Below are 25,446 nucleotides of genomic sequence, written 5' to 3'. Positions count from 1 at the left end.
CGGTCACGCGCTGATTGCAGTTCTTAGCGGGTGCTCCTGTCGTAGATGACCCTCTTCCTCTACGAATGGTCCTAAGTGACTGATAGCGGCACCAGGTACTTGCGCCTTTCCCTTTCCTCGAGCAACAGCATTCGCTTTAACCATGACCTCGTTCCATTCCTTGTCCGCCTCACTCAGCCAAGTGATCGCCCCTCCCGCTCCGAGTTCTAGATCATTGCCAGACTTGACGATTGTGCGGATCACGACGGATTGGTCGACGGTACCGCTGGCACAGATGTAACCAATACTTCCAGAGTATATACCTCGCTCACGTTGACCTTCGAGAGAGTCGAGGATCTGAACTGAGCGAAGTTTTGGAGCGCCCGTCATGGAACCAGGTGGGAAACAGCGTTCGATGACCTTGGTTCCTCCTACCGACGGGGCGACATGGGACTGTATTGTTGTGACAAGCTAGACGATAGTAAGTCATCCTGTCGTCAAGTAACACATGGAAAGCGTGCCATCTTACCTGGTGTACAGTTTGATAGGTCTCTACATGCAACAGCTTCGGCACAGAAATGGAGCTTGGTGGTGAGATGTTGTGAAGATCGGATCGAATGAGGTCAACGATCTATCTAAAATTAGTCAACCGAATCTTAAGTGACGGGTTTGTGCTTACCATCAGATTCTCGGCTAGCTCTTTAACATCGGTCGCAAGTTGATGCTTCCGCCTCTCATCCTCAACTGGATCGGGGTCAACAGCAAGGGTACCCTTGATTGGCTTCATCTCTGCAACTCCATTACTATCGATGGAGATGAATCGCTCAGGTGATGATGACAGGATGGTCTTATCATGGGCGGCAAAGTGGATATAGGCAGAATAAGGCGCCGGATTTCGTTTCCGAAGGTCAAGATACAGGCTGTAGGGATCTACCTCGGGGCTCTTTGCCTTGAACTTTGTTGTCAATGTCAGTTCGTAGGTCTCTCCTTCTTTGATGGCCTGTTTGGCTGCCCAGATTGTGTTGGAATAGGAAGCCTCGTTGTCGAGCGCGACGAAAGTTGGCAAAGGGTGCGCTTCAACGTAAGGTGGCGACGGCGGTGCGTCAAACACCTCACGGACACGATTCAGATAAAGGTCGAACTCGGCCTCGTCGATGCCTATCTTGCTCGAGGCGCCAATGGCATTGCCGATTGGATCCTCTTCACCTCGACGTATCAAACTGAACAGTGTCCACTCTCCAGTATAATTATCCAGCCGAAGCACGGTGTTTGCGAAGAGTTGCTCGCTATCGCTGTGCTTCAAGCTGACATCCTTCTCATCGGGTGGCGTGAACTGGTAGCCAGGTAGTGATTCTCTCTTGAGCTCATAGCCAAAGTAGCCGATGAGCCCGACCTGGAGCAAAGGCTGACCAACATCTGTCTCTTGATCCAGCGACTCAGAAGGGAGTGTTTCGGTGTTTGCCACGATGGTCTCCTGCTGGAACTTCTCCAGCCACGACCAGTAGGAAACACTCAGCCTCTCCGATTTTATGTTTTTGCCATGTTGATAAAAAGACACGTGCCTCGACTTGGTTGAGTAGCTCAGTGTAAAGGAAGCCCAAGATAGATAAGAGTTACGAGAGTGTGAGTCTCTGACCTGAAGCCAAGTCAGAATGTGTTAGTGGTTGGGGTTGGATAGGACGAACGTACCTTGGCACTATCAAGCCACGCCTCACCGTCTAATGATCTACCCCGAAACAATGTTTGGAACACAATCTCTGCGGATGGACCTTTTCCAATTCTAGCAGACTTGACGTAATAAGGTGAGACCGGTCGTGCCGGGTCAGCCTCTGTATCTAGTGCCTTGCCCAAGCCGGTTTGCTCAACGGCATTCTGCTGAAGAATATGCTCAGGCAGCGATGCGTGCTCAAGAACTCTACGCTTTGTCCATTGGTTTCTCGGATTACTAGTCACCCAAAAGTCCAAGACGATATCTCGGAAGTTTGAAAGGATCTGCTTCCCATGAGAAGAGCAAACGCTTTCTGGATGCCATTGGGTGCCAAATACAGGGCGTTCCCGATGTTGAAGTCCCATCAAAACCTTTTTCGAGGGGTTCTCTGGGTCGTATGTCCATGCTGTGACTTGCAGCTCCGGTGGGACATCTAGAGAGTGTCAGCAAGAACACGATGTGAAGGTAAGCTACCAGAGAGACAACATGCCTTCAATGTCCAACACAAGACTGTTATACCTTACTCCATCGAACTTCTGTGGCAGACCGCTCAGGATACCTGTGCCGCGGTGATGAATTTCACAGATCTGACCATGTTTAATGTTTGGTGCATGAATGATATTGGCGCCGAACGATGTACCAATGCCTTGATGTCCAAGGCAGATCCCCAGTATGGGAATGTTGACTTCTCTTATAAGCCTAGCATTGAAGCCAAAGTCTGCTTCGCGCTGCGGTGTGCCGGGTCCTGGTGATAAGATGATGGCATCTAGGTGAGGGAGGATTTCCGATTTGAAGTGATCCCTGGGAAAAAACAGTTAGCCTTTGTGTATAGTTAGAGGCTTGGGACCGTTTTGTTTTATATACCATGAGAACTGGTCAAATCGAATAATAGATACACTCCAATCTGGATATGACTGTCCATCATGACCCTTCTGAGTACCTTGGAGAAGTTGTAGAATATTGTTTGTGTAGGAATCATAATGATCAACGATGACAACCTTAATCGTGCCCATTTTGGAAAAGTGTGATGCAATGTGAAAGTCTCTGATGTTGAGATGAATTGAAACAAATGTTACTTAGCATGTAACAAGAATGTCAAGTATATTTTAACAGCAGACCTGCTTCACTTCAACTTGATGCGACTAGTGCGGGTTATTATGCAAGCCGACTCAACAATAGCACCTCGATTCAGAGAGAAGCGCTGGGATCGAGAATACATACAGTCTTACCCACTTTATTCCCCATGAGTACTGCTAACCAAAGAGAGTTTCAGACTTGGAGCAATGCGTGCCAGTAGCTGGCTGTTGTCAGGATCCTCAACGTGCCTCCATGTCCATGTTCCTAGTTAGGAATGACTTGAGAATCAACCCGTATCATGCCATTGAAGCTTGCGTCGGGGATGCGCAGCATAATCCAGAGATACTGATGTCGTCAACCATGGTTCAATTGCTTGTAGATGGTTCGGCGAACCCGAAAGTGCATAGTTGCCTTCCCTTTCTTGTTGCATCGGCAGGGAAGGCTGCCTGCCGAGGCATAGACTTACAGAGGTTAGAGCTTCACTTCAGTTTCATACACTGGGTACAAGCATATGTACTACCTCCATTTGATATTCACTAAAGCAAGGCTACTTCTCGATGACCACCTCGGAATCTTCCCGCATGCCATCACGACATTGCAGGATCATGTTGCGAGACGTGGCGAAGAACAATATCGAGTTTAGAACCACTATGAACGCTGATAAGAGAAACAATTGTGGCTAGTCTATCTGCTGGCATGCGGCTGACATTACCAATCCTTCACTCTCGGGTGCGGAGTGAGGTAGCCTGACAGGAGTCTTGATGCGGGTGTGTTTGAAAACGCGTAGGGTAGGGTTGCCCCCACTCCCGGGTACAGGCCACAGATACGCATTTCCCGATATGATCAAGCGCGGTAGGACTGTTTGGCTAATTGCAGATCCCTGTAATCACGCTATATCGCGCTAACTTGATCGGAAGAGGATGTCCCCGTCCCTCTCGGAGCTATGTAGACGTGCTCTGCTGTCTTCTGTCCAAGCCCGTTCCCTCTTACCGTCGCCTCGGAGGAAGTGAGAGATGCAGCCGGTTCTCTTTTCGCCGAGTCGCTCTGAGACTACCTCTCGCCAGGCCAGAGACGCCTCCAAGCAGGGCCCCTGGCGGTGCTCCAACTGCCCCAAGGAGTTTGCTCAGAGTGAGTACTACGCCCTGTTACCCTTCGTTATGGTCAATCCCTTTGAGCAGATGTTGGTTCGTGCCTGTACCGCCAACAATCGCACTCATAGCCCTGTCCGCTGTGATTTTCCTCAGTTGCCTGGTAGGCTAATTAATTTTTCTTTATCTCTGAAGAGGAATATCGGTACAAGCATCAGCAGCGCTGTATTCAATCGTCCCAACGACAAAAGCTATCCAAGCAAAAGTCTTGCACAGCCTGCGCAGCCTCCAAATTGAGTTGCGATCTGGGTACGCCGTCATGTTCACGCTGCATCAACAGGAACAAGACGTGCCGTTACGTCTCGGCCAACAATCCCAACGCCACGTCTCAGCAGATCGACGCGTCCCAGCGGCCTCGGGTGCACCACTCTCGAACCAATTCGGGGCAGCCATATGATAGCAATAGCGTTATCGGAAATAGCTTATCGCGTTCAAGTTACTCTAGTCATCGTCAACCAGATCTTGATCTTGAAGCTGTCATGCATGACGCGGGGGACCCAAGCCGCAGCTCTGCCACCAGCAACAGCCTGTCACTTGCAGCTCCCCAACAACAGCAATTACCTGCACCTGCGTCTGACGGTATTAATATAAATGGGTGGCATGCAAACACACATACAAACAGGCCAAATGTTGGCTTTGGAGATCCTACGCCAAGCCCAGGCCAGCTTGAGAGGGACGGTATTTCATTATTTAACTTGACTAATGAGACAGACGCTTCGTCCCGATGGCAGCGAGAAATACCTTGGTTCTCACAGAATGCATTTCTCTCCCCCGAACTGCCTATATCGCCAGAGCTCGAAGACCCTATGCAAGGAGGCGGCTTCACGGGAGCTTCTGAGGATCTCAACTTCGATCTCCTAGGCTCACTTGGGATCTTGACTCAGAATCGGATTACTCCGGGCCAGGCCTCTCAACAGGGTGGATTTTCAACCATGCTGAATACTCCTGTCTCATCTGACGGTCACTACCCAAGAACAACATCTATTACAAATCACCAGAGCAATCAGAACTCTCCACTTGATGTCGAGACCGATACCGAACAAGGCAAGACTCTTCATGGTGCCGTCAAAGCTGCGCGTGGTACGGAGTTGCCAAATACGGCTGCCCCACGTCAGCCATATGGCATCAGTCGAAATCTGCAGTCATGTCCTTTTCACAGACTCCACAAAGACGATGATCTCATTAAAATGGTCAGCAACTACCCCAGTGTCATGTTACAACCTGGAGTATATCCCCCATTTGTACATCACAAGCTTTACCGATGTTCTGCCGGGGATATCGCAGAGCCGCTTGCTAAAGCGTTCTGCTGTGTCGGGGCTTTCTACGCATCTGTTCCTGTCAGTGAGACATTTGTTTACTCGCTTATAAACGAAGAGACCAACAAGCTTGTCAAAGGATTTGTAAGTGAACGGTCGAGTCCGAGCTAGTCATCGACTCTCATTAACAGTGTGCAGCATCAATTACCCGGTTCTGATGCTGACATGCTTGCGGTGGTCCACGCCATGTGTATCTATCAGATCTTAGGCTTCTTTGTGAGCGTAAATCCAGAACAGACGCGCGCAGCTGAGTCACAGCAGATGTTCTTCCTCAAGGTATATAACATCTCCCCTGGTTACCACTGGTTAAGTTGAAGAAGAAACACGAGCTAAACGTGCACGGTAGATGACCAGACGTCTCGCCAAACAATATCTTCAAACCTCAACAGCAGAGGACAGTGAAGAGAGCAACTGGCGCAAATGGCTCATGGACGAGACAATACGAAGAACTGTTTTCCTTGTCAATGCCATAAATACCCTTTCCTGTCGTGTTCAGAAGCAGGATCCAAACTACTTTGAGCCTCTGGACAACGGCCTCATTCACAACTTGACTCTCCCAGCACCTGAGGCTGTCTGGAAAGCCTCGTCAGCAGAGGAATGGACTCTCGCCAGGTCTCAACTTACCGCTGACGACTTTGCACGGACAAAGGTTAGTGTCCGCCGGGCTGTTGATCAGATAAAGAGTATTGGAAGGTCTGGAGATCGAGGCACTCTTGTTAGCCCGCTCCAATTTGATATGTTTGATGACTTCACAAAGCTAGTCATTGCTACAGCAGATGTCCAGTGATACAGTCTGAGGACCTTTTAACAAAGTAGAGGAATCAAAGAGCGTCGATTGCCGTACTTGCAATATACTAAATTCTGGCAATACTATATCAAGGACCTTAACCTCGAAGTTGTACAGTAGCCTGATGTTTTAAGACTACTTGGCAATTATATTCACTGTGAAAGGTGAAGATACAATGTATAGTCGCCCTATGATGTGATTCAAACAATCTCAACTAAAAGGATAGCACTGGACGCCGAGAATGAGTAAGTGGGATATCGTTAGCATATCCCATTATGCACAGATGGTTGAATCTTATGCAAGTGCATATATACAGAGAAATCAAGCAATGTATCTGATAGTCCCTTCCAGTTTCACCGGTGAACTGCGCCAGGCTTTACAACTGCCTAGCTTATAGCCTTCTCATTGATCCGGTCTAAGATTACCAGGCGCTCCGCGAACCCTTTACCAGCCTTGCTAAGAGCATCGATATTATCCTTTTCTCTTGATAGGATCACATTCTCAGGATAGAACTTTCCCAGGAGCGCTAGCTTGAGAATAGGGTCTGACGTGGGGATGATATGGATTGTGTTTCCATGACCGTCTTTTACTCTCGGTGAGATGACAAGTCCAGGTCGCGAGAGGATGTCTGCCGCGTCGTGGACAATTGTCTTGTGTATGCCACCAGCACCTTGTGCGGACAGTGCACTGAGGATGGGTGATGACGTTCCATTTGTAGATTCCTTCTCCGCTTTGACTTCATACGCGTAACGTCGACCACGGGCGATCTGACCAAGGTCAACAGACACAGACTTCCCCGAGTACAGCGTCAGGCGAAGTTTGACAATGCGCCGAAGAGCATCCTTCCCGGCGTCGATGGCCAGAGAAGACTCGGTGACCCTGGTATCTACCCCTAACAGAGAGGGCAAGTTCCAGCTACCGTCCCCAGAGACTGCTTCACTTGCTGCTAGCTCTGTTCTCGGGGCATCGATGTATTCTTTGTGCTCATAGTCAAACAAGACCTCGCTCTCCGAGTCATAGACATGGGCCGGATGATAACGTAGTAGGTGAAGAGAAGTAGATCCGGACAGGAAGGCTGGCAAAACGAGGCCTTGAGAATACTGGAAGCCATAGCCACCTCGAGGCAGATGTCGCGCTGTGAAGACTTTGGCCAGATCAACAATAGCAACATGCTGGATTGTTCCTGTCAGACAGTGTACAAGGAAAAGCTTCCGAGGCTCTTCTAGATCGCGGATACCGCGGTCTGAGTCTCGAGGAATAACGAAAGGCACCTTGTCGTAGTTCTCAAAGGGAATCAAACTGTCACGAAGAAGAATCATCCGATGAAGCCACTCATTATAGAGCTCCATTAGCTGCGAGTCGCTCCGAGGTCCCAATAGGAGGCTTGCAACGGCTGGAGTCCAGAGATGTCCCTCACAGGGACTTCGGAGTCGTATCTTGGTATGCGCGTTGGTAGGGTCGATGCTATCGTGGACGTATCCAACAAGTGTCTTTGCGATCTTGTTTGCTTGGATCACAATCTCTCTGCGAGCAGTATCCTGGGACGAGTGGACCAGTGGCAGTGTAGATTCTCTACCCGTAGTTGCAAGAGAAGCTGCCAGACCATTTACAAGGACAGTGCGAGCAGGGACATCGTTCGGGCCATCTGGACCAAGGCGGGATATGATGACATCGAGAAGGGGCGCGGCGGTCGCAACCAGCTGTCGGACACTATAAACTCCCGGGGGAGTGTAGAGCGCATTGTTGATGATCAGAGGGTAGCGCTCAGCTTTCGAAGAGTCGTCGTTGTAGGGAGGAGATGGGGGAGATGTCATGGCAACAAGCCCGTCTTTCTGCGTCCACGAAGGGTAGACGGTATAGCCCAAGGTGAGATTTGCAAGATTGGCGAGTCGGTAGGGCGGTGCGGAGGGAGGGGGAGGAGTGATAGCGGAGACCATTGTACGGGCCAGAAGCATGTGGTTGGAAAGAATCAAGGTTGGACAGAGGATTCGAGGGGGAAAAGAGCAGACGAGTAGGAGGGGCAGGGCTATGATAGAGGACCGAATGATGGACTGTTCCGACAGCTCGGTCGGTTGCGGATACAATGCGACTGTGTCTGAAGCGTAAATAGTCCCGATACTGAATGTCCCGACCGAAGGTTACAAGGTAAATAATTGTTTTTCTTTTACTTTGATGTCTGGATATCGTTCTGGGGAATCGGGCGCGTGCACAAAAAAGTTGTAGAAAGGAATGTCCAAGATGATTGATGAATAACGCAACAGGAAGGGAGATTAATCGCTGGCATTAAAACATCCCCATACGAGGCTTAACACAACGGGTCCTCGGGGCGTATCGTCTGTCGATGTCCGATGGCCCTGACCAGATGTTGGTCCTCGCTACGCCCCTTAGTCCTGCTGTTGGTTGAGACAACTGCTGCTCCCAGAGCTGTCTTTCTTAATCCCAGGTAGTCTTACCTGGGCTGAATTGAATTTGGCGTGTTTTCGCTGATGCTGAAGCAGTTGGTTCGTTCCTCTGCTCATTTCAGACTAAGAGATAATGGGTTAGGTTGCTGAGCAAAGAGAGCTTAGTAGGAGCGCCATCAAAAGCTTTGCCCAAATAGTATTAACTGTCACCAATAGGAGGTCTGGCGCAATCAGCATGGGTTCCGCACGCAATTGTAGACTTAGCTTCGGAGATTTATGGCAGTTCCAGGTTGCGCAACTCCGAAGCCATCGGAGTTAGGTGGCATAGTGGGGATCGACAGGCAAATGAACCAATGCTAATAGATTTGCTAAATCTCATGCAAGATATGTGCATGATAATTTATAGGAGGAATTATAAACGTGTCTCTGCTTTGCAATTGGACATAGATTGTGTGCTTGTAAATGTTGCCAGATCTGGCCGTTAGCTTAATCGGGGTGATGGTTCCGACTACGATATTCCACCATAAAGGTATCGAATTAGTAGACAGCTGCAGTGTATTTGTGTTTATAGTCATTAAATAGTGGTTGAAAGGTCAATGCCACTGGAATAGCAATCACTCACAGCTGCTTGCCAAACTTATCCGCCGCTCTTGACTCTGCACCTGGAAACCTACCAAGCGAATTTGCTGAAATGGCTTCTGCAACTGTTAGTGCCGTGACTGGTGCCGCGACGGTCTCTACATCACTGGCACCATTCTCAGGTACCGAAGGGACCTACATGCTACCTCACCATGCCCGAGAGATAGAGAGATTACACCGCCAACACCTCTTCATGAACACTACCACGGGAGGTCAATTACTTGTAGTACCCTCTATCCACGAGAAGAAGTCCTTACGCGTACTGGACTCGGGTGCTGCTGATGGTAAGTTCCTGTTACTCATACCTTATACTTGATAATGACATTCGTAGGCTTCTGGCTACGTGATCTGCCCCGCCAGCTCCCATCACACGATCTGGAACTCTATGGAGTCGACATTGGATCTGATCTCTTCCCTGCACCAGATGAGACTGCACTTTACAAGGTAGAGCTTCGGAGCCATGATGTCAGAACTCCCTTTCCACCTTCGTGGGACTGGTCCTCCAAGTTCGACGTGATCAATCAGAGACTTCTTATCTGGGGCATCCAGTCTACTGAGTGGCCTCGTGTCATCTCGAACCTCGTTTCATCTCTCAAGCCTGGCGGCTATATACAGCTCGTGGAGGCTGAATGGATTGATCCTAGCAATCTGGCCGATGAGATAACAAGGCCCCAACTGAGGAAGCAAGCTGCCCTACAAGAGTGGTCCACCACGACCTTTGGTATGGACATCCACATTGCTTATAAGCTTGAAGGGCTCCTCCAGAACGCTGGCTTGGAGGATGTTCGCAAGGTCCAATTTGATCACGGCTATGGCGCCCTCGCAAGATCCAAGGACCAGAGAAATGTGTCGGCTGAGCTCTGGGTTGAGTGCTTCAGGACCCTGGATGAGAAGATACCTGGTGAGTCGAATATACAACAACATGTGACTTGGTACTAATTAAATTGCTTGATAGATAGTGGGATTCCTGGGGTTGCGGCGAATTCGACGGAGTTCCATGAGTTCCTCGATGCTTTGGAGGTCGAGATCAAGACTTACGGCTATCAGCCCAAGCTCAACTATGTATATGGACGGAAGCCCTTGACTGAATGAGAGAAGAAATTTAGATCCATATAGATGTATTAGTCTTTTTTTCACCAGTTAATAGGATGCACCTCGCGTAGGTAGTTATAACAATGAAACAAATTGAACTCAATGACATACGTTGACCCAGGTGCAGATCTTTTGTTTCAATACCGTATTGCGTGGAGTCAGGCTCTTACTGATCAGAAAATGATATGGAACAAATAAGTAATGGTTATGTTCTGATTGGTACTTAAAACTGTGCTTCTGTTGTGTTTCTAAACCTGCTAGTTGCTATATAAGCTTTACACGAGAAATGCCACATATAATAGGTGCTTCAGGCTGTGAGATATAGGTCAGATTTGTTATCGCCGTTAAATAAGTATAACAGTAGATGATGCTAAACGCCTAACTAAAGTTCTTCACAAACTCGGCAAAGCGTTGCACCAGATCCAACGCCTGCTCACCAGACAACCTAGGGTCACACAACGACTCGTAGCAAGAATTCAAATCTCCCTCGTTTTCGCAGGATGGACCACCTAGGCATTCTGTAACATCGTCTCCCGTTTGCTCCAGATGTATACCCCCAAGGTGACTCTCAAGACTCCGATGAACAGCATAAGTCTCCTCGAGCTCAGCTAAGAGGTCTTCAACCTTTCTGGTCTTGATCCCCTCTGAAGTAGTAAACGTGTTACCATGGCAAGGGTCACACATCCAGACGGGTACATGACCGCTGAGCTGAACTGCTCTAATGATGGTGGGAAGTACCTGCCTCACCTTGTCGCGTCCCATGCGAGTGATGATGGTGACCTTGCCATACTGTGCTGTATCAGGAGCCAGAGTATCAAGAAGGGCAATTACGTCTGCTGCTGTAGCCTTTGGGCCGATCTTTACGCCGATGGGGTTTCGCAGTCCACGAGCATACTCGACGTGGGAACCATCAAGTTGACGGGTTCTCTCACCCAGCCAGATTGATGTTGCTGACAGGTTATAAGACTCATGTGTGAGAGCAGATTCATAGGGGAGGTGAAGCGCCTCATGCGATGTGTAAAGATGACACTTGTTGAATGCCTTGCCGGGTACTGAATTCGCTAGCCCAGTGACATGGCGGATGCTGTTCTGCGTTGCCGCAGCATAGAAGTATCCCAACATGAGTCGCTTGGGGTCTGGATTTCTATCTTCCAGTCCCTCTGAGTTTATGATATGACCTCGGAATGCGTGCACCGTTTCGCCACTTGGGAGAACCTCGAGAGGGTTCGACCGTGGCTTGGCGTATTGTCCTGCAATACGTCCGAGTGGTATGACAGGCTTTCCTATCGCATCCTCAAGTATTTGGCTCTGTTGATGGAGCAGATCAACCTTGCGGTGTATGATATCATGCTGTATATCGTGGAAGCTCTCCGCACAGTCTCCTCCTTGGATGATGAAACCACGACCCAGAGCAACATGGTAGAAGCGAACCCGGGCCTGCTCTATCTCCAACCGACTGACGAGAGGGGGCAGTTGTTTCAGTGATAAGCAAACGTCCTCCAGAGCATCTGCATCGCGGTACTCTACGGCCTGAGCAGCGTACTTTGACCGCCATGAGTCTGGCGTCCAATGGATGGCCTCATTTCCATTCGCCGCGATTTCCTTGACTAATGTTGAAGCCGCGGACTTTCGGTTCCGGTGAGGAATCCGGAAGTTGAATGTCTAGTCAAGATGTCTTAGCAGAGGGACCATGTAGAGGTTTGGCTGGATAAAGACTTTACCGGCATCTCAATATGCATCGCGCGTGTATGCAACATAGCCCGTAGTGGTTGCCACTTGTCCACTTGTGCGATGGCTGTTTACCAATGGATAACTTGACAAGGTATGAGTTCCTGGTACAATGTATTTTGGGAACAGAGGCGACTTGTGAAGATATCATGAATCTCAATATTTACACCTCTGAAATAAACAAAGGCGTCTCTCTCTAAATGTAATCGACCAAATATCTTCCTAGCATACACTCGACTTCGCGTTCGGTCAATAGCAGCGGGCGGAGGCGAGCCCTGCATCTACAATTACAATGTCGCGGTTTTGCGTGATTTTGCCTCTGATTGTTGTGTTCCAGCTTGTCCCAGTTGCATTCCGTTGCTGACCAAAACGTGCCTTGTAAGGCGTGGGGGATTCGTGTACGATACTATCGTGGCAAACAAATCCTGCCAGAGGGCCTGATCCGCTAATGCAAGGCCTATGGGAAGGTTTCTGCATGTCGGAGTTGGAACTGCATTTGATGTGGTAGACTGAATCATCGGGGAGGCCTTGCTCGGACATACTTGACCGTGGCACTTGGCCAAATATGCGGCTGCATATGCACGTCGAGTCACAATCCTTCGTCAGATTTGAGAGGGCTTGCATGGGGGTGACATGGTGAGTGCGGTGACAGGGATCTATCTTGCGGAAACTATGTTTTGTTCATACTAAACTTTACCTCGGAGTAACAATCTAGGCATACATACGACGAGCTCATGAGCTACGAATCAGACTATGAGATGACATCAAGTTTAAGCATTTTTATCTTGTGACATTCAGAGATAGAATTGAAGCAATTAAATAAAGAACGACTATTTGTAAGATCTACTTGAATATTATGCACTACCTGCTTGAAGCAGCGGAGCATTGGCCACAGCCTCAGACGTCTCGCGTTGCATATCATCAGTCCAGGTCGTGGTGTTTTGGCCGTTTTTATGCAAATACGCCAATTTCTCCACCACGTGCTTTCCAGCGTAAACAGCGCCATACTTCTGCGGGTTCGAGGCGGTGCAGCAAGCCTTAATCGGCTCAACGAGCGCTTCTCGATTCGGATGACCGAACCAAGCAATGGAGTAGCGTGCCGGGATGATGTCAGGAATGTTGCCGTCGGCATCAGGCTTAGGAACCGGCTCCACAACCCGGTGCTCGGTAGAGATGAGGATGTCGTTGAACCAGCGGGACAGCAGATCCCCAACTATTCTTGGTTAGTGGCCTTTATGGTGCATAATGGCATCTCGGGTCTCGCTAGCTTACCGTTGATTATGGCGCATCCGGGAATCGGTGGAGCATCGATGTACTTCCCGTCCACTCGGCGCACCTGCAGACCCCCACTCTCATCATTGAAGAGCAAGGTAAGGGTGCCATAGTCTGTGTGCGCCGATGCCCTGGCCCTGTCTTTGAAGGCAGCTCGAGTCGTCTCCGGGTAGTAGATGACGCGAAAGAAATGGTCTTTTTCGTCAACATGAGGCTCAAAGAAGTCCCTGTCCACGCCGACCTGCTCTGCCAGGACACGAAGGAGAACAAGATGGACCTCATGGCATTTCTCAAAGAAGAAGTTCATGTCGTCGCGGAACTCAGGCCAGTTCTCAGGCCATTGATTCGGCCTCGTTGGGTCGTTCTCCTTCCCAACATCAAAAGCCTCTTTGAGATCAGAATGACGAGAATCTCCCGAAGTTCGAGCAGGGGAAAACCATCCATGGAAGCCCTTAGATTCTCCTGTCTCAACCTTTACCTTTTCTGATACAGGTAGAGCGAAGAATTTCTTTGCGTGAGAAAAGAGATTTTCTCGAGCAAAGTCAGGGATAGAGTGGTTTGCCAGGTACACAAATCCGACATTGACAAATGCGTCGAAGAGTTTCTGCTTCTCTTTGACGCTGTCTTCTAGGACTTCTGGTGTCCTAGAGATGGATGGTCCGATGATTTTGGCAAAGTCAATGACTGGGAGACTGGCAGTTTCTTTGGACGCCATCTTCAGAGGTTGTTGGATAAAAGAGAATTTATTTTGGTAGAATTGTGTGAGAAATTGGTATTCTCAATTTACGACACTGCTGTATCTGTTAAGCCTTGCTCAGATTCTCAATTTTGGACCTATGATTGATTTATGGTCTCACACTAGAACAAATCCTCAAGACGCATGCTCAGTCACAGTCAATCAACCTAAAGAGCCTCCTGCAAGTATCTGCCGATTCAATTCCAAAATCGTGTATGCTTTCGTCATGCACAAGCCATGTCTGCTTCAGGTCATAGAGACGATCCGGGCCGCATCGGAGCTGGTAACCCTGTCAGCATACCCTGAACCGTGGACGACATTACAATTGTCACAGCGAAGTAGCTATGAACCCTTGGCTTGGCTTATGCATATAACCCGTATATCCATGCAAGTCCGACTAAAACTGCGCCAAGTCGTCGCGTCATCGAGGACCCCAATGTCGCGTAGACGCGGAAATGGAACGCGACCTGCTCACGTAAGGCTCGATCGCCACGTCATGGTTTACGCTAACCCGAGGAAAGGCTAATTGATCTTCACGAGCCGTTTCGAGGTGGTGAGTGATGTGCATTAGCTCTTACAGGGCTCGGAGCGCGCTGGAAAAATACGAGAATAGGAAGTTGACATTGCGATTGCGTCAATTCCAGTCGCATGTTGAAACATGGTTAAGTGAATTGTCGACATACACTTCTGTTGATGTGCTTTTCTGTCAGGAAGACGAGATTACCGAAATGGAGGGGCTACATACCTCGAGCCAGAGACCGAGGCTCGTGTTGGAGACCTAAGCAAGTCCAATACTTAATGACTCGATTTGAGATCAATAAGACGGTCTTCACATCTGTATTCCAGTCATCTTCTCCACTATATCAAAATGGTCTTTGAGTCAAAGTTTCCCAAGGTTGGCCCGCCCTCCACGGACGTGTTCAACTTCATCTTCAACACTGCTCGAGAGAAGTATCCCAAAGACAAAGTCTTATACCGGGTCCACAACACAGGAGAGACTTTGACTCTGGAAGAACTTGAGAACAAGAGCTTGCGACTGGCTAGCGTTCTTGTAAAGAAGTATGGAATCAAGCCTAATAATGTCATTGCATTCTTAGCCAACAACTCAGTGAGCTATCGCTCTCCCGATCCAGACAGCTGATTTAACTAACATTTGCGAGATAAACTATCCTATTGCTTTTTTTGCAGCGCTGGCAGCTGGAGCTACAATCTCCCCAATTCCTGTTCAGCAAGGACTTGATGCTCTGGCAATTATTCCCAGACTCGAACAAGCTGATGCCAAGTTGATCATAACGGACTCCGGCCTGGCATCTATCACAAAGCCGGCAGCTGAAGCCTTCAATGGGATTCCTCTGATCAGCCTCGATGATTCTTCTGACGGAATTAGCAACATTGAGGATCTGCTGACTGAAGAAAATGAGCTTTTCACTGGTTTCAGGCTCTCCACCCACGAGGAAACTGAGCAGCACTATGCTTTCATTTACCGTACCAGCGGATCATCGGGCAATGTGAAGTCATTCCTCACAACCCATGCTCACTGGGCTGCCAATCTACTCACCACTCGCCTGACCGTACCCTCCGACACAGATCCGGAGAGAGATGTTTGGCTGTCCTCTCTACCCTTCGCCTATGGAATTAACGCAAAGCTCAACCTTGGTCTGAACATCCTCCTTGGTATCCCAGTCATAATTCTTACTCAGCCTTTCGACCAATCCACTTTTCATCTCATTGACAAATATGCCATTACCTTCCTCTTCGTCACTCCACCTCTCGCAGCCCAGATTGCAAAGTCTGAGAAGGTTGGGGTCACCTACAAGAGCATCAAATGGCTTCTATCTGCTGGAGCTCCTGTTCACACAAAGATTCGGGATGCCGTTCAAGACAAATTCAATGGTGTTCGCCTAACTCTCGAATGGGGAACGACAGAAACTCTCCTTATCACCCTCCAGGTCGATGAGGCCTCCTCTGTACCCGGATCAAGTGGTACTCTTGTCCATGGCTTCGAAGCAAGGGTCCTTGATATCGAGACTGGCAAGGACCTTGGCCACAACGAACAGGGAGAGATCCTTGTAAGGAATACACTTGCTCGCTTTGCCGGCTACAAGGATAATGACGAGGCCAACAAGGACTTTGACGCTGATGGCTGGTTCCACTCTGGTGACGTCGGCTACGTTGACGAGAACTCCAATGTCTTTATCGTTGACCGGCTGAAAGAGCTACTCCGTGTCGGCGATGGTTACGGTACTCACGCTTCAGCGTCTGAGTTTGAGGCTATTCTCTTTGATCACCCCGCCGTGGCAACAGCTGTCGTAGTGGGTATCCGCGACCAAGAGACGCAACAGGAGCATCCTACGGCATTTGTTGTGCTCCAGCCAGACGCGACGCCAAGCCACGATTTAAAGCCTGAGGAACGGTCTTCGGCTTTGGATAACCTGGCTAAGGAGCTGGAGGGATATGTTGAGACAAAGCTGGGCAAGTTCAAGAGGCTCTCGGGTGGTGCATTTTTCGTGGAGAAGTATCCTTATGTTGGTTATAAGATTAATAAGAGGAGGCTGAAAGAGCTCGTGCATGTTGGGCCGTTTTCGGGTAGCTCTGCACGATGGATTGATGCCACAGCTTAGATTTACTTAAGTCTATATTCTAATTAGCTCTTATTATATCTATATAAGTATCTATCAATCTTAATTACTAGATATATTAAAAAACTTACTTTTACTTTATAATAATTATTATATAGTTTCTAAGATAGTTATATAGAATATAAGACTATAATAAATCAGGATTATAATTAACTATCTAGTTATGCTTATTCTTCCGAACGGAAGCTTTCCCACGAAATTGATACGGCAAACCTCAGGTACACGAAACCAGGTTTCGCCAGTGACCATTGGCATGACAACATCAGCAGCGCCAAAGCCAACAGCGAAGGAACCCATGCTCCCCGCTGAACACGTATGCGAGTCGCTCCCAACAACGATACGACCAGGTTGAGCACGTTCACGAGTAAAATCAGTGTGCATGATACTCGTATTGGCAGGAAGAAAGTCGATGATCTTGGCCTCTCGTCTGAAGCGCTCCGCCTTCGCTATGAGACCTTTCTGTCGAGGTTTATGGTTGGCACGTGGATCAACAGTATGATCTACTGCAAGCCAGAGGCGATCATTACGGAATGGACGAGGTCTACCCATTTAGTTGTAGGTCTTCTCCATGCCGCCCCAGAGGAGTTCAGATGTAAGCGTCCAATCGACCTTGACGCAGATCATATCTCCCATCTCGACGTATGACTTGCTCAGACCAATGCCGGCATGTGTCAAGATCTTCTCAATGACTCCCATAGGTCTGGTATTCGTGGTATCCCTTGGCGATGAGGGTGGGGGAATGGGTGCCGGGATAGCTGCAGCGTCGGCTGAGTTCAGAGCCTCCAAGTAGTAGTCAAAGTTGTGTAAGAGGGTCTCCATGAACGAACTCTTGTGGTGATGCTGTGCCACCCAGGTCGGTCGTCCTCGTGTCCGATCCAACCTGGCCGATAGGATCAAGAGTTTGTCGGATAGCTTTGGATAAGGCTGCGGCCTCTTGTTTCAGACCTAGCGACAGCTCAAGCATCAACTCGACGGCTTGTACAATACCAAGCGGGTTCACTTCACCTTCTCTTGGTTTGAGGTTGAATGGCTCGAAAACACCAGGAGCCTTACCTTTACCATAGATGCTGGACACAGCCGCTGATGCCAGAATGTCTGGAGACTTGAGTTACCACTAGCCTGATCTGATAGGATATCGCCAAACATGTTTTCCGTCAAGATTACTCCGTTCAAGTTCTGAGGATTTGATGATAGGATCATGGCTGCGTTATCAACGAAAACATGGTCCAGCTGAACCTGGGGGTGCTCATGGCTGAAGATATCGGTGACAACAGATCTCCATAATCGTGAAGTGGCCATGACATTAACCTTATCGACCGAGTGAATTCGCTTTGGTGGGCTGAATTGCATTGCATACGTGCCAGCCAGTCTTGCCAGTCTCAATGGTAGAACGCGAATAGCTAGTGGTGTCGTATGCTTCACCATCCTCTCCCACTTCTTGCTTCTCTCCATAGTAGGCACCACCCGTCAAGTCTCGGGAAAATGTGATATCAAGACCATCAACCGCCTCCGGCTTGTATGAGCTGAGTGGTATAAGCGACTCCGATGGAAACTTGACGGGTCTGATATTGGCGAAGAGTCCAAGTTCTTGTCGAAGTGCCAACAGTCCCTGTTCTAGCTGTATGCCGTACTTGGGGTCACCGCAGACACACACGACGGCAACATCAGATTGGCGGCATGCTTCTAGAGTGGAGGTTGGCAGGGAGCTTTGGTGGCCAGCTGCTAACGCCACGCCTCCGAAATCATGTCGGGATATCTGGAATGCAACATCTGGGCGAATGTCTTCTATCAGATGCATGATTTGCTCGGCACATGATGCAAGTTGCGAGCCGTGTGCATCTCCTGGTAGGAGTGATATTTTGAATGATAATTGATCTTTAATGAGAGGCATGTTGATGGTTTGGAGTTGTTTGGATGGGCAGGTCAGTCAACATCACAAAGTTCGCAATTAAATAGGCCAACAACCACTTCAATGAGCACAAGAAACTTCCGACATCGGAATCTCAACCGAGGATACAGGACTGCAAACCAAGCCCAGCTTGTAGTGATGCTGACCTTGGCCATTCCCCTCAGTTGGTTGCAACATGACGGTCCGCCCTTACTCGGTCTTAGCGCCATTCCCCGTGCTCCACCTTGCCAGGCAGTGCGGTCAGCAATAGGGTAGTTCGAGTTAGATCACTGTCTTTTGGCTTCATCTCCAATCTGCGTACTCGGTACAAGCTATGTGGCACAATGGGAGCTTCTCCGACTTTTAGTACCTAAGAGTGTATTTTTGATTGATTCTGCTCTCTGCAATGCTTTGATTATTCAATGGCTGTAATCCGACTATCTAATTCTTCCACTGGTGACCATTGGCTCCATTAGCCCTTCCCTCATATTGATACTTCTCTTCAATCTCATAGTACTTATTAAAGCCAACACCCTCGCAAACCTCATCATACGAAAGAACAACAGGAGGCTTCCCAACCGTCATAGAACCCTTGATATTCTCCAGTGTCTCCCTTATACTCTTCAACTTAGCAGCGACGAGAGTCCAAGGATAACAAACAATGCTGTAGCCAAGCTCAGCGAGATCCTTAGCTGAGAGATTCTGAGTTTTGCCACCCTCAATGATATTGGCGACGACAGGGAAGTCTAGGTCTTTACGAAGACGTTCCATGGACTCACGATCAGGAAGAGCTTCGACAAATACGGCATCGACTCCGATCTCAATGGCCTTGCGTGCCCGGGTAAGTGCCTCGTCGTAACCGTGAATAAGACTGTCCGTGCGGGCGAGGATCCAGATGTCCAGGCCTTCGTTCCTAGCGTCGACAGCGGCCTGCCAGCGAGCGTAAGCTTCACTTCGGGACACCACACTTTTTCCAGCAGTGTGGCCACAGCCTGTTCACTCGAAGTTAGTACAATGATCTTGTTGTGAAGGTGTCTTGACATACGCTTTGGCCACGATTGGTCCTCGAGCATAATCCCAGCAGCTCCAGCTTGTGCAAATCTGTTCATTGAGTCAGTTGATACCTCTCTACATCTTGTCATCACATAAGCATACCCTTGCACAGTTCGGCGAACATTCATTGGGCTTCCATAACCAGTATCGCCATCAACCAGAATAGGAACATTGACTTCTCTGGAAACCTCTTGAATCTTGTTCACAACCTCTCCAAAGGCGATGTACCCTGTATCAGGCAGTCCAAACGCAGACGCCATAGGGTACCCAGCAAGAAATACAACAGGAAACCCAGCCTCCTCGCATAAGCGGGAGCTTAAAGCATCATAGCTGCACACATTGGCGAGAATCTTGGAGGGGTCGCTATGCGCCTCTTGCACCATGGCTCTGAGCTTGGAAGCTTGTAGGGAGGGTCTTGCACCACGACAGTTGGTGTATTCAACCGTGACTCCCTTTCCATTGGGCTTGATGGCGGGAAACTCGCTTGCCTCGAAGTGGAAAGGGTAGGGCTTGGTGTTGACGATAGACTTGGACATGTTGGCACTTGAATGAGATGTGAATGTTGAAGTTGAAGAATCTTGACTTGTTTTTTCTTTTTAAATCTGGTGTTTGTTGTTATTCTTGTTTGGTTGATCAAACTATCATTCATGTTTTATACACAATTTCCCCTCTTCCCTCAACGATGGCTTTTGTCCAGATAGCCGATGACCGGTGCCGACTCGGCACCTGGCCATTACAGCATGCAATTGTAACGTGTATTTAGGTCTGGCAGGTCCTCCTTAGCTACCGTGGTCATTGGCCTGCACGTAGGCGTTCATAGTTTTGGACTGTCGCGTCTGCATTGCGGCCCGTGAAGTAACGGGCCAGGCCGGATAAAGCCGGACCGACAAGGATACTACCGGCCCTGGAATGATCATCCCCTCGTCAGACACCTCCCAACCCCAGACCATCAAGAATCATCTTCCCCGGCCAATTCGTCGCATTTTCTCCGCTTATCACTTTTCATTTCACTCAGACCGTCCATCTGCAATGGAGAGCCCGGATCATTCCAGCAGTACCCGACAGTTCAAGCGTAGCTACGTCGCATGCGTCTCGTGCCGAGCGCGCAAATCACGATGCATTATCAAAGACAACCCTCCCTGCGCGAAATGTGCCAGGGAACACCGCGAGTGTCGGTTCGATCGTCGGCCCAGGGCTCCCAAGCACCGCGATGCCCCGAAATGGACCCGCGGGAATGTGAATGCTGTGGACGCCGCGCCCGCTGCTCAACCCGTTCAGGCGGCGAATCACTCTCCTTCTGAGAACCTTGGTTTCAATTCGTCCCCGAATAATACCAATCATGCACTGTACAATAGAGTGCAGTCAACAATAGTCACTGGGACTAATGATGCGCTGGACTTCCTGTCAAGTGCCGCAGGACAGCATAGCATCGCTGGTTCAGCGCCATCTCAAGGGCATCCTTCGGCGAGCAATGTCCAGTCCGATGGTCCCAAAGTCGTATCCGGTGGATCCAATGGAGTCGGGTTCACCATCACGGCCCTTTCAGAACCAGATGATGCTTGTCTAGATATGTGGGATAAGTGTCGCTTCGTTCGTCAGGGATGGTTCACGGCACAAGAGGCTGTCACCTACATCGACCTGTAAGCTCGCTCAAGGTCTCCACCCTCGATTCTCACACTAACTACAATAGTTTCTTCGAAAAGCTTGCTCCACTATCTCCTGTCGTCCTTGACCAATTCCGCAGCCATGCATCTCACGAACATCTCGTTTACAGGGAAGCCATGCTATGCTGCACCCTTCTCATGATCTCATCTCGCTTCTTCACACTACCGGGTGCAGGCGGTACATCTAGAAGCCACTATATACACCAGCGCCTCTGGAATCACTGTGAAGTCCTTATTCGACGGATCGTGCTAGGGCAAGAAAAGATATCCACCTCCCAGACAAGAACTATCGGCACAATAGAGAGTCTGATTCTGATATCCGATTGGCACCCTCGTGCTTTGCATCTCCCTCCCGAGACAGATGGCTGGGATGGCCTACTTGTAACGCCTGGTTATGACCGAGTCAATCGCAAGCATATCAACAACGAAGTTCCCCTGATTCGCTGGCGAGAAGATGTCTTTGAACCAGCTAAGAGGGCAAACAGAATGTCATGGATGCTTCTTGGTATGGCTAACAACCTTGGCTATGAACTTGGGATCTTCTCAGGTCAGGCGGGTGATAGTGGCCATACCGTGCATGCTGAGGTACTTCGCGGTCGTCGAGCTCAGAAGCTCCTTTACAACTATTTGACCCAGACAGCCACGAGACTGGGCTATCCTTCCGCATTTCCTGAGAGCATATCTGTCATTGCGTCACGTCTGTCAATGCCAGATACGAGTGAACCAGTTGATCAGTCCTGGATTTCTTATATGGACCTCAGTTTGGAGCTTACCCAACTGTCGCGTACAGCATCTTCGATGTTCTTTCACTCAGCAGCCCATCTCCAAACACAAGTACTTGGAGATCACTATGTAGATCTGTTTGAACACTTTTCGGCATCTCTGTCAAAGTGGCAAGAGAGGTTTAACAGCAGGAGCCAAGGTATTTCATCTCTGGCGTCCGATCAGTTACTCAGCTAACCTAGTCACAAGACATCGCTTCACCGCTCAGAGACACCCTGTTAGTTGAGTTTCATCATACCAAAGCATGTACAGGTGCTGTCTCCATCCAGGCCGTAGTATCCCGAGCTTCCTCCGCTGGTTTCACGGCCGCCACCACCAACTCGGATGAAGCTCTATCAGCATTCATAACTCCGAAAGACGCCAAGTTCTTACAAGAGGTCATTTCTGACACCAAAAAGGTTCTGCATATTGCAACGATGAGTGGTTTCAGGGACCATCTTCCTTTTGCACCAGCCCGTGTCAAGATTAGCGTCATTAGTTCATCTGTATTTCTTCTCAAGGCTCTCAGCGTCGGCTCCACCCATACGGATGTGAACGATGCTTTGTACACTTTAGACCAATGCACATCAACACTTAAGCAATGCCCTACGGATGATATGGACTTTGCGTTGAGATATGCGGATCTCATCGAGAAACATACCGCACAGTTTCGAGCCCACCTTACACAGTCCAGAGGTCTAGGTACTGGTAATCACAGTGGGCGGGCTTCGATTCCGAGGAATATTATTCAAAGAGAGACTAGCGTTGATGGCCCAAACTCCTTCTTGTCTGGTCTGGATTCTCAACAGCTTGGAGATGATGGTGCAATGATGAACTTTGATATGGGAGATACGTGGGTGTCTCTTCCGTTTGATTCAAGCATAGCCCCATTTGGTGAAGGGTGTGATCAAGTCGCTCTGGGGCTGGATGTGGATGCGTTGAACTTCTTGTGGAGCTTGCCTGAGCTTGTGCAGGGTGGCGAGACTGGCTTCGCTTAGCATTGATATCAACACCTGCGGAGTAAATGTGAACATGTTGAAAGTGACTAGTGCGCTTTAACTATCTATGTGTACTTTTGCAGACCAAATAATTTATTGAACCGCCCCAGTAGGCTTGTGGCAGCATTCAATGATCTCAAATGGCACCAGGCCCACCATCCACGAGTGTCCGCCGACATTCCAGATCATGAGTTCCTGGTTACCACGACGGTCCGGAGACATCCGCCTGTATCCGGTGCGTAGGGGCGGCAAGGCGTGGCTGGCCAAGACAGCCAAATGGAAAATATTAGCCGATATTGCATTTCGTGTATTCTTTTGCCAAGGCTCTCACTTGATGAGAACTGCCTATCATGCCAGTATGAAGCAACCGCTGGCATATATGATATACTGTTCAAGGGCTAGTTGTATTGAGAGAGCATCGTGGTCTGGGCATTCGACGTTCTCACATAGACCAATGCAAAAAGTAGTAGTGACATTGTTTTCCAAGACCCCTAAGCAGGCTGGTTAGCGAACGGTGTCCAAGAGGCAAGTAGCCACTACAACGCTAAGGCTGAACCTAGTTCACATACCTGCCATCCCAACCGAAAAATAGTGCCATCTTAACGCGGGGTAATCTGGGGTAACCAGGGCACTGGTAATCCAAGCAAGACAACTCGTCGCCACGGTTCAGGAGAGAGACAAGTATCTATATCAATGGCAGTCCATTCGCCATTTCCAACGAGGATCATCAAACACCTCAATTCAAGCTTCTCTATCTCTTTGCAACATGTCCAATGCCCAAGACAAAAATCAGCCTGAAGCCCTTGATGTTGAAGAAAAGGGACACTCTGATCACCTCGAGAAGCATGACACCCACATCTTCTCGGCGATCGATGAGACCGGTGCACACAAGAAGATCGATCCAGCTGAGATCAAGCTTGTGAAGAAGCTGGATTGGATCATTCTTCCGATTCTGTGGATCATGTACTGGTTCAACTATCTCGATCGCAATGCTATCACTGTTGCGCGTCTCGATGGACTCGAGAAAGAGCTCAACCTGACCTCTACTGAGTATCAGACATGTGTCTCGATCCTCTTTGTGGGATACATCCTGGGTCAAATTCCATCCAGTGAGTTGACCAATGTTATACCACCCTTCTTCAGCTAATTGATCTATCCAGACATGCTCATGACCCGAATCCGACCTTCCCTCTACATGTCGGGCGCCATGGCTCTCTGGGCCGTCGTCAGCACTCTCACAGCCATCTGCCACGACTTCAAAGGCCTCGTCCTCACGCGATTCTTCCTGGGTGTAACCGAAGCCCCTTTCTACCCCGGTGCGCTTTACGTCCTCTCGATCTTCTACACTAAAAAAGAGATAGCAACTCGTATCTCTATCCTGTTCACAGCCAACATCTGTGGAACTGCATTTGCAGGACTAATCGCGATTGGCGTGTTTGAGATGAGCGGTGTTGCGGGTCTGGCTGGATGGAGATGGCTTTTTATCCTCCAGGGAATCATCACCTTTGTCATCTCCCTCGCTTCAGCATTTGTTCTGCCTGATGAACCCAGCAATACCCGCTGGCTCACGGAAGAGGAGAGGATTTTAGCCCATGAACGAATTGCGGCCGATACTGTACAAATCCGAACCAACACGACGACTTTTGCTGGACTTATCGACGCCTGCAAGGATCCTCGTCTCTGGGTCCTCGTCTTCATGCAGCACTTTCACATGGCTGCCAGCAACTTCAAGAACTTCTTCCCCACTATCGTAGGAACACTTGGTTTCGGCCGCAACACTACGCTTGCTCTTACCTGTCCTCCTTATATCGTGTCAGGTATCGTCTGTATCGCATGGGCCGCAAACTCTGGTAAAGTCCCTATACTGAAGCTTTCTTGTGCGTAATCTAACATAAATCAGGCCGGATGAACGAAAGAACCTGGCATATCACCCTGGCTAAGCTCATGGCTGTTTTTGGCTTCATCTTGGCCTGTACGGTCCACAATACTGGTGCCCGTTACTTCGCAATGTGTGTCTTTGCCAGCGGAGTCTACGCCTGTAACAGTGTCATCCTCGGCTGGGTCGCTAGCACATGCGGCCAGACCCGAGAGAAGAAAGCCATATCTCTAGCTTTGGCCAACACGGTTGCCACGCTTGGGCCTATCTATACTCCGGTACGTTCATCAATCCTTGATGCTTGAATGCGACTGACAACACCTAGTATCTCTGGCCGAGTTCAGATGAGCCGATGTATCCTGTTGCTATGTCCAGCAGTGCTGCCTTTTCTGCCGCATCGGCTGTCTTGGCTTGGGTCCTCAGATGGATGCTCATCCGCGAGAATCGCAAGATCCGGGCTTCAAACAATGAAGAGAGGCTCTTCTACGCGTACTAGATTCAGAATTGAACTTCGGCGTTCCTATGAAAGCTTTAAGTAGCCTATCTAGTTATGCCGGTATCTGAAATTGATCCAATTGCCAAACTTCGTTGAAGAATATTATGTGCTTGTAAATCATTCATCTTGGGTATTATGTGTGCTCGCTAGGCTAGCAAGTTCAGCTTGTTGGACATTCTCGGCATG

At 49.1% G+C, this 25,446-nt stretch overlaps 12 protein-coding genes across 12 annotated transcripts; 5 read left to right on the top strand and 7 right to left on the bottom strand.

Moving 5' to 3' along the window:
- Positions 1 to 3: 3 nt before the first annotated feature.
- Positions 4 to 2,700, bottom strand: FVEG_10504 (hypothetical protein; the record flags this gene model as incomplete). Its single annotated transcript, XM_018899663.1, has 7 exons — positions 4 to 450; positions 509 to 610; positions 659 to 1,615; positions 1,669 to 2,120; positions 2,144 to 2,157; positions 2,192 to 2,488; positions 2,552 to 2,700. 7 exons carry the CDS (start codon positions 2,698 to 2,700, stop codon positions 4 to 6), a joined length of 2,418 nt encoding a protein of 805 aa, XP_018757768.1.
- Positions 2,701 to 3,727: 1,027 nt separating this feature from the next.
- On the top strand, positions 3,728 to 6,096 carry FVEG_10505 (hypothetical protein). Its single transcript, XM_018899664.1, has 4 exons — positions 3,728 to 3,892; positions 4,048 to 5,312; positions 5,367 to 5,504; positions 5,575 to 6,096. Exons 1-4 carry the CDS (start codon positions 3,778 to 3,780, stop codon positions 6,013 to 6,015), a joined length of 1,959 nt encoding a protein of 652 aa, XP_018757769.1. The 5' UTR covers positions 3,728 to 3,777; the 3' UTR covers positions 6,016 to 6,096.
- Positions 6,097 to 6,401: 305 nt separating this feature from the next.
- On the bottom strand, positions 6,402 to 7,952 carry FVEG_10506 (hypothetical protein; the record flags this gene model as incomplete). The annotated part of the gene is made up of 1 exon (XM_018899665.1): positions 6,402 to 7,952. The coding sequence occupies one exon, from the start codon at positions 7,950 to 7,952 to the stop codon at positions 6,402 to 6,404; it is 1,551 nt and encodes a 516-aa protein (XP_018757770.1).
- A 1,156-nt stretch (positions 7,953 to 9,108) lies between these two features.
- Positions 9,109 to 10,148, top strand: FVEG_10507 (hypothetical protein; the record flags this gene model as incomplete). Its single annotated transcript, XM_018899666.1, has 3 exons — positions 9,109 to 9,340; positions 9,388 to 9,957; positions 10,012 to 10,148. The coding sequence occupies 3 exons, from the start codon at positions 9,109 to 9,111 to the stop codon at positions 10,146 to 10,148; spliced, it is 939 nt and encodes a 312-aa protein (XP_018757771.1).
- Positions 10,149 to 10,526: 378 nt separating this feature from the next.
- FVEG_10508 (hypothetical protein) lies at positions 10,527 to 11,887 on the bottom strand (the record flags this gene model as incomplete). The annotated part of the gene is made up of 2 exons (XM_018899667.1): positions 10,527 to 11,810; positions 11,870 to 11,887. The coding sequence occupies 2 exons, from the start codon at positions 11,885 to 11,887 to the stop codon at positions 10,527 to 10,529; spliced, it is 1,302 nt and encodes a 433-aa protein (XP_018757772.1).
- Positions 11,888 to 12,730: 843 nt separating this feature from the next.
- Positions 12,731 to 13,863, bottom strand: FVEG_10509 (hypothetical protein; the record flags this gene model as incomplete). Its single annotated transcript, XM_018899668.1, has 2 exons — positions 12,731 to 13,089; positions 13,149 to 13,863. The coding sequence occupies 2 exons, from the start codon at positions 13,861 to 13,863 to the stop codon at positions 12,731 to 12,733; spliced, it is 1,074 nt and encodes a 357-aa protein (XP_018757773.1).
- An 889-nt stretch (positions 13,864 to 14,752) lies between these two features.
- FVEG_10510 (hypothetical protein) lies at positions 14,753 to 16,505 on the top strand (the record flags this gene model as incomplete). The annotated part of the gene is made up of 2 exons (XM_018899669.1): positions 14,753 to 14,992; positions 15,045 to 16,505. 2 exons carry the CDS (start codon positions 14,753 to 14,755, stop codon positions 16,503 to 16,505), a joined length of 1,701 nt encoding a protein of 566 aa, XP_018757774.1.
- Positions 16,506 to 16,538: 33 nt separating this feature from the next.
- Positions 16,539 to 17,072, bottom strand: FVEG_16815 (hypothetical protein; the record flags this gene model as incomplete). The annotated part of the gene is made up of 3 exons (XM_018906054.1): positions 16,539 to 16,544; positions 16,595 to 16,624; positions 16,737 to 17,072. The coding sequence occupies 3 exons, from the start codon at positions 17,070 to 17,072 to the stop codon at positions 16,539 to 16,541; spliced, it is 372 nt and encodes a 123-aa protein (XP_018757775.1).
- Positions 17,073 to 18,414, bottom strand: FVEG_10511 (hypothetical protein; the record flags this gene model as incomplete). The annotated part of the gene is made up of 3 exons (XM_018899670.1): positions 17,073 to 17,456; positions 17,577 to 17,923; positions 17,946 to 18,414. 3 exons carry the CDS (start codon positions 18,412 to 18,414, stop codon positions 17,073 to 17,075), a joined length of 1,200 nt encoding a protein of 399 aa, XP_018757776.1.
- A 438-nt stretch (positions 18,415 to 18,852) lies between these two features.
- On the bottom strand, positions 18,853 to 20,000 carry FVEG_10512 (methylisocitrate lyase; the record flags this gene model as incomplete). The annotated part of the gene is made up of 3 exons (XM_018899671.1): positions 18,853 to 19,403; positions 19,457 to 19,512; positions 19,567 to 20,000. 3 exons carry the CDS (start codon positions 19,998 to 20,000, stop codon positions 18,853 to 18,855), a joined length of 1,041 nt encoding a protein of 346 aa, XP_018757777.1.
- A 405-nt stretch (positions 20,001 to 20,405) lies between these two features.
- Positions 20,406 to 22,991, top strand: FVEG_10513 (hypothetical protein). Its single transcript, XM_018899672.1, has 3 exons — positions 20,406 to 21,104; positions 21,155 to 22,050; positions 22,101 to 22,991. The coding sequence occupies exons 1-3, from the start codon at positions 20,494 to 20,496 to the stop codon at positions 22,886 to 22,888; spliced, it is 2,295 nt and encodes a 764-aa protein (XP_018757778.1). The 5' UTR covers positions 20,406 to 20,493; the 3' UTR covers positions 22,889 to 22,991.
- A 663-nt stretch (positions 22,992 to 23,654) lies between these two features.
- On the top strand, positions 23,655 to 25,260 carry FVEG_10514 (hypothetical protein; the record flags this gene model as incomplete). Its single annotated transcript, XM_018899673.1, has 4 exons — positions 23,655 to 23,997; positions 24,049 to 24,738; positions 24,789 to 25,042; positions 25,090 to 25,260. 4 exons carry the CDS (start codon positions 23,655 to 23,657, stop codon positions 25,258 to 25,260), a joined length of 1,458 nt encoding a protein of 485 aa, XP_018757779.1.
- Between the last annotated feature and the right edge of the window lie 186 nt (positions 25,261 to 25,446).

This window comes from Fusarium verticillioides, chromosome 11, assembly GCF_000149555.1.
Source record: "Fusarium verticillioides 7600 chromosome 11, whole genome shotgun sequence".
NCBI classification, from domain to species: Eukaryota; Fungi; Ascomycota; class Sordariomycetes; order Hypocreales; family Nectriaceae; genus Fusarium; species Fusarium verticillioides.
The sequence above is the reverse complement of the archived record's forward strand: the minus strand, read 5'-3'. Positions and strand labels throughout refer to the sequence as shown.

Coding starts and splice junctions, on each gene's coding strand:
- FVEG_10505 (XM_018899664.1), top strand. CDS start 3,778: ATGCAGCCGGTTCTCTTTTCGCCGAGTCGCTCTGAGACTACCTCTCGC. Junction 5,313..5,366: donor ACAAGCTTGTCAAAGGATTT/GTAAGTGAACGG, acceptor AACAGTGTGCAG/CATCAATTACCCGGTTCTGA. Junction 5,505..5,574: donor AGCAGATGTTCTTCCTCAAG/GTATATAACATC, acceptor CGTGCACGGTAG/ATGACCAGACGTCTCGCCAA.
- FVEG_10513 (XM_018899672.1), top strand. CDS start 20,494: ATGGAGAGCCCGGATCATTCCAGCAGTACCCGACAGTTCAAGCGTAGC. Junction 21,105..21,154: donor GCTGTCACCTACATCGACCT/GTAAGCTCGCTC, acceptor TAACTACAATAG/TTTCTTCGAAAAGCTTGCTC. Junction 22,051..22,100: donor GTTTAACAGCAGGAGCCAAG/GTATTTCATCTC, acceptor CCTAGTCACAAG/ACATCGCTTCACCGCTCAGA.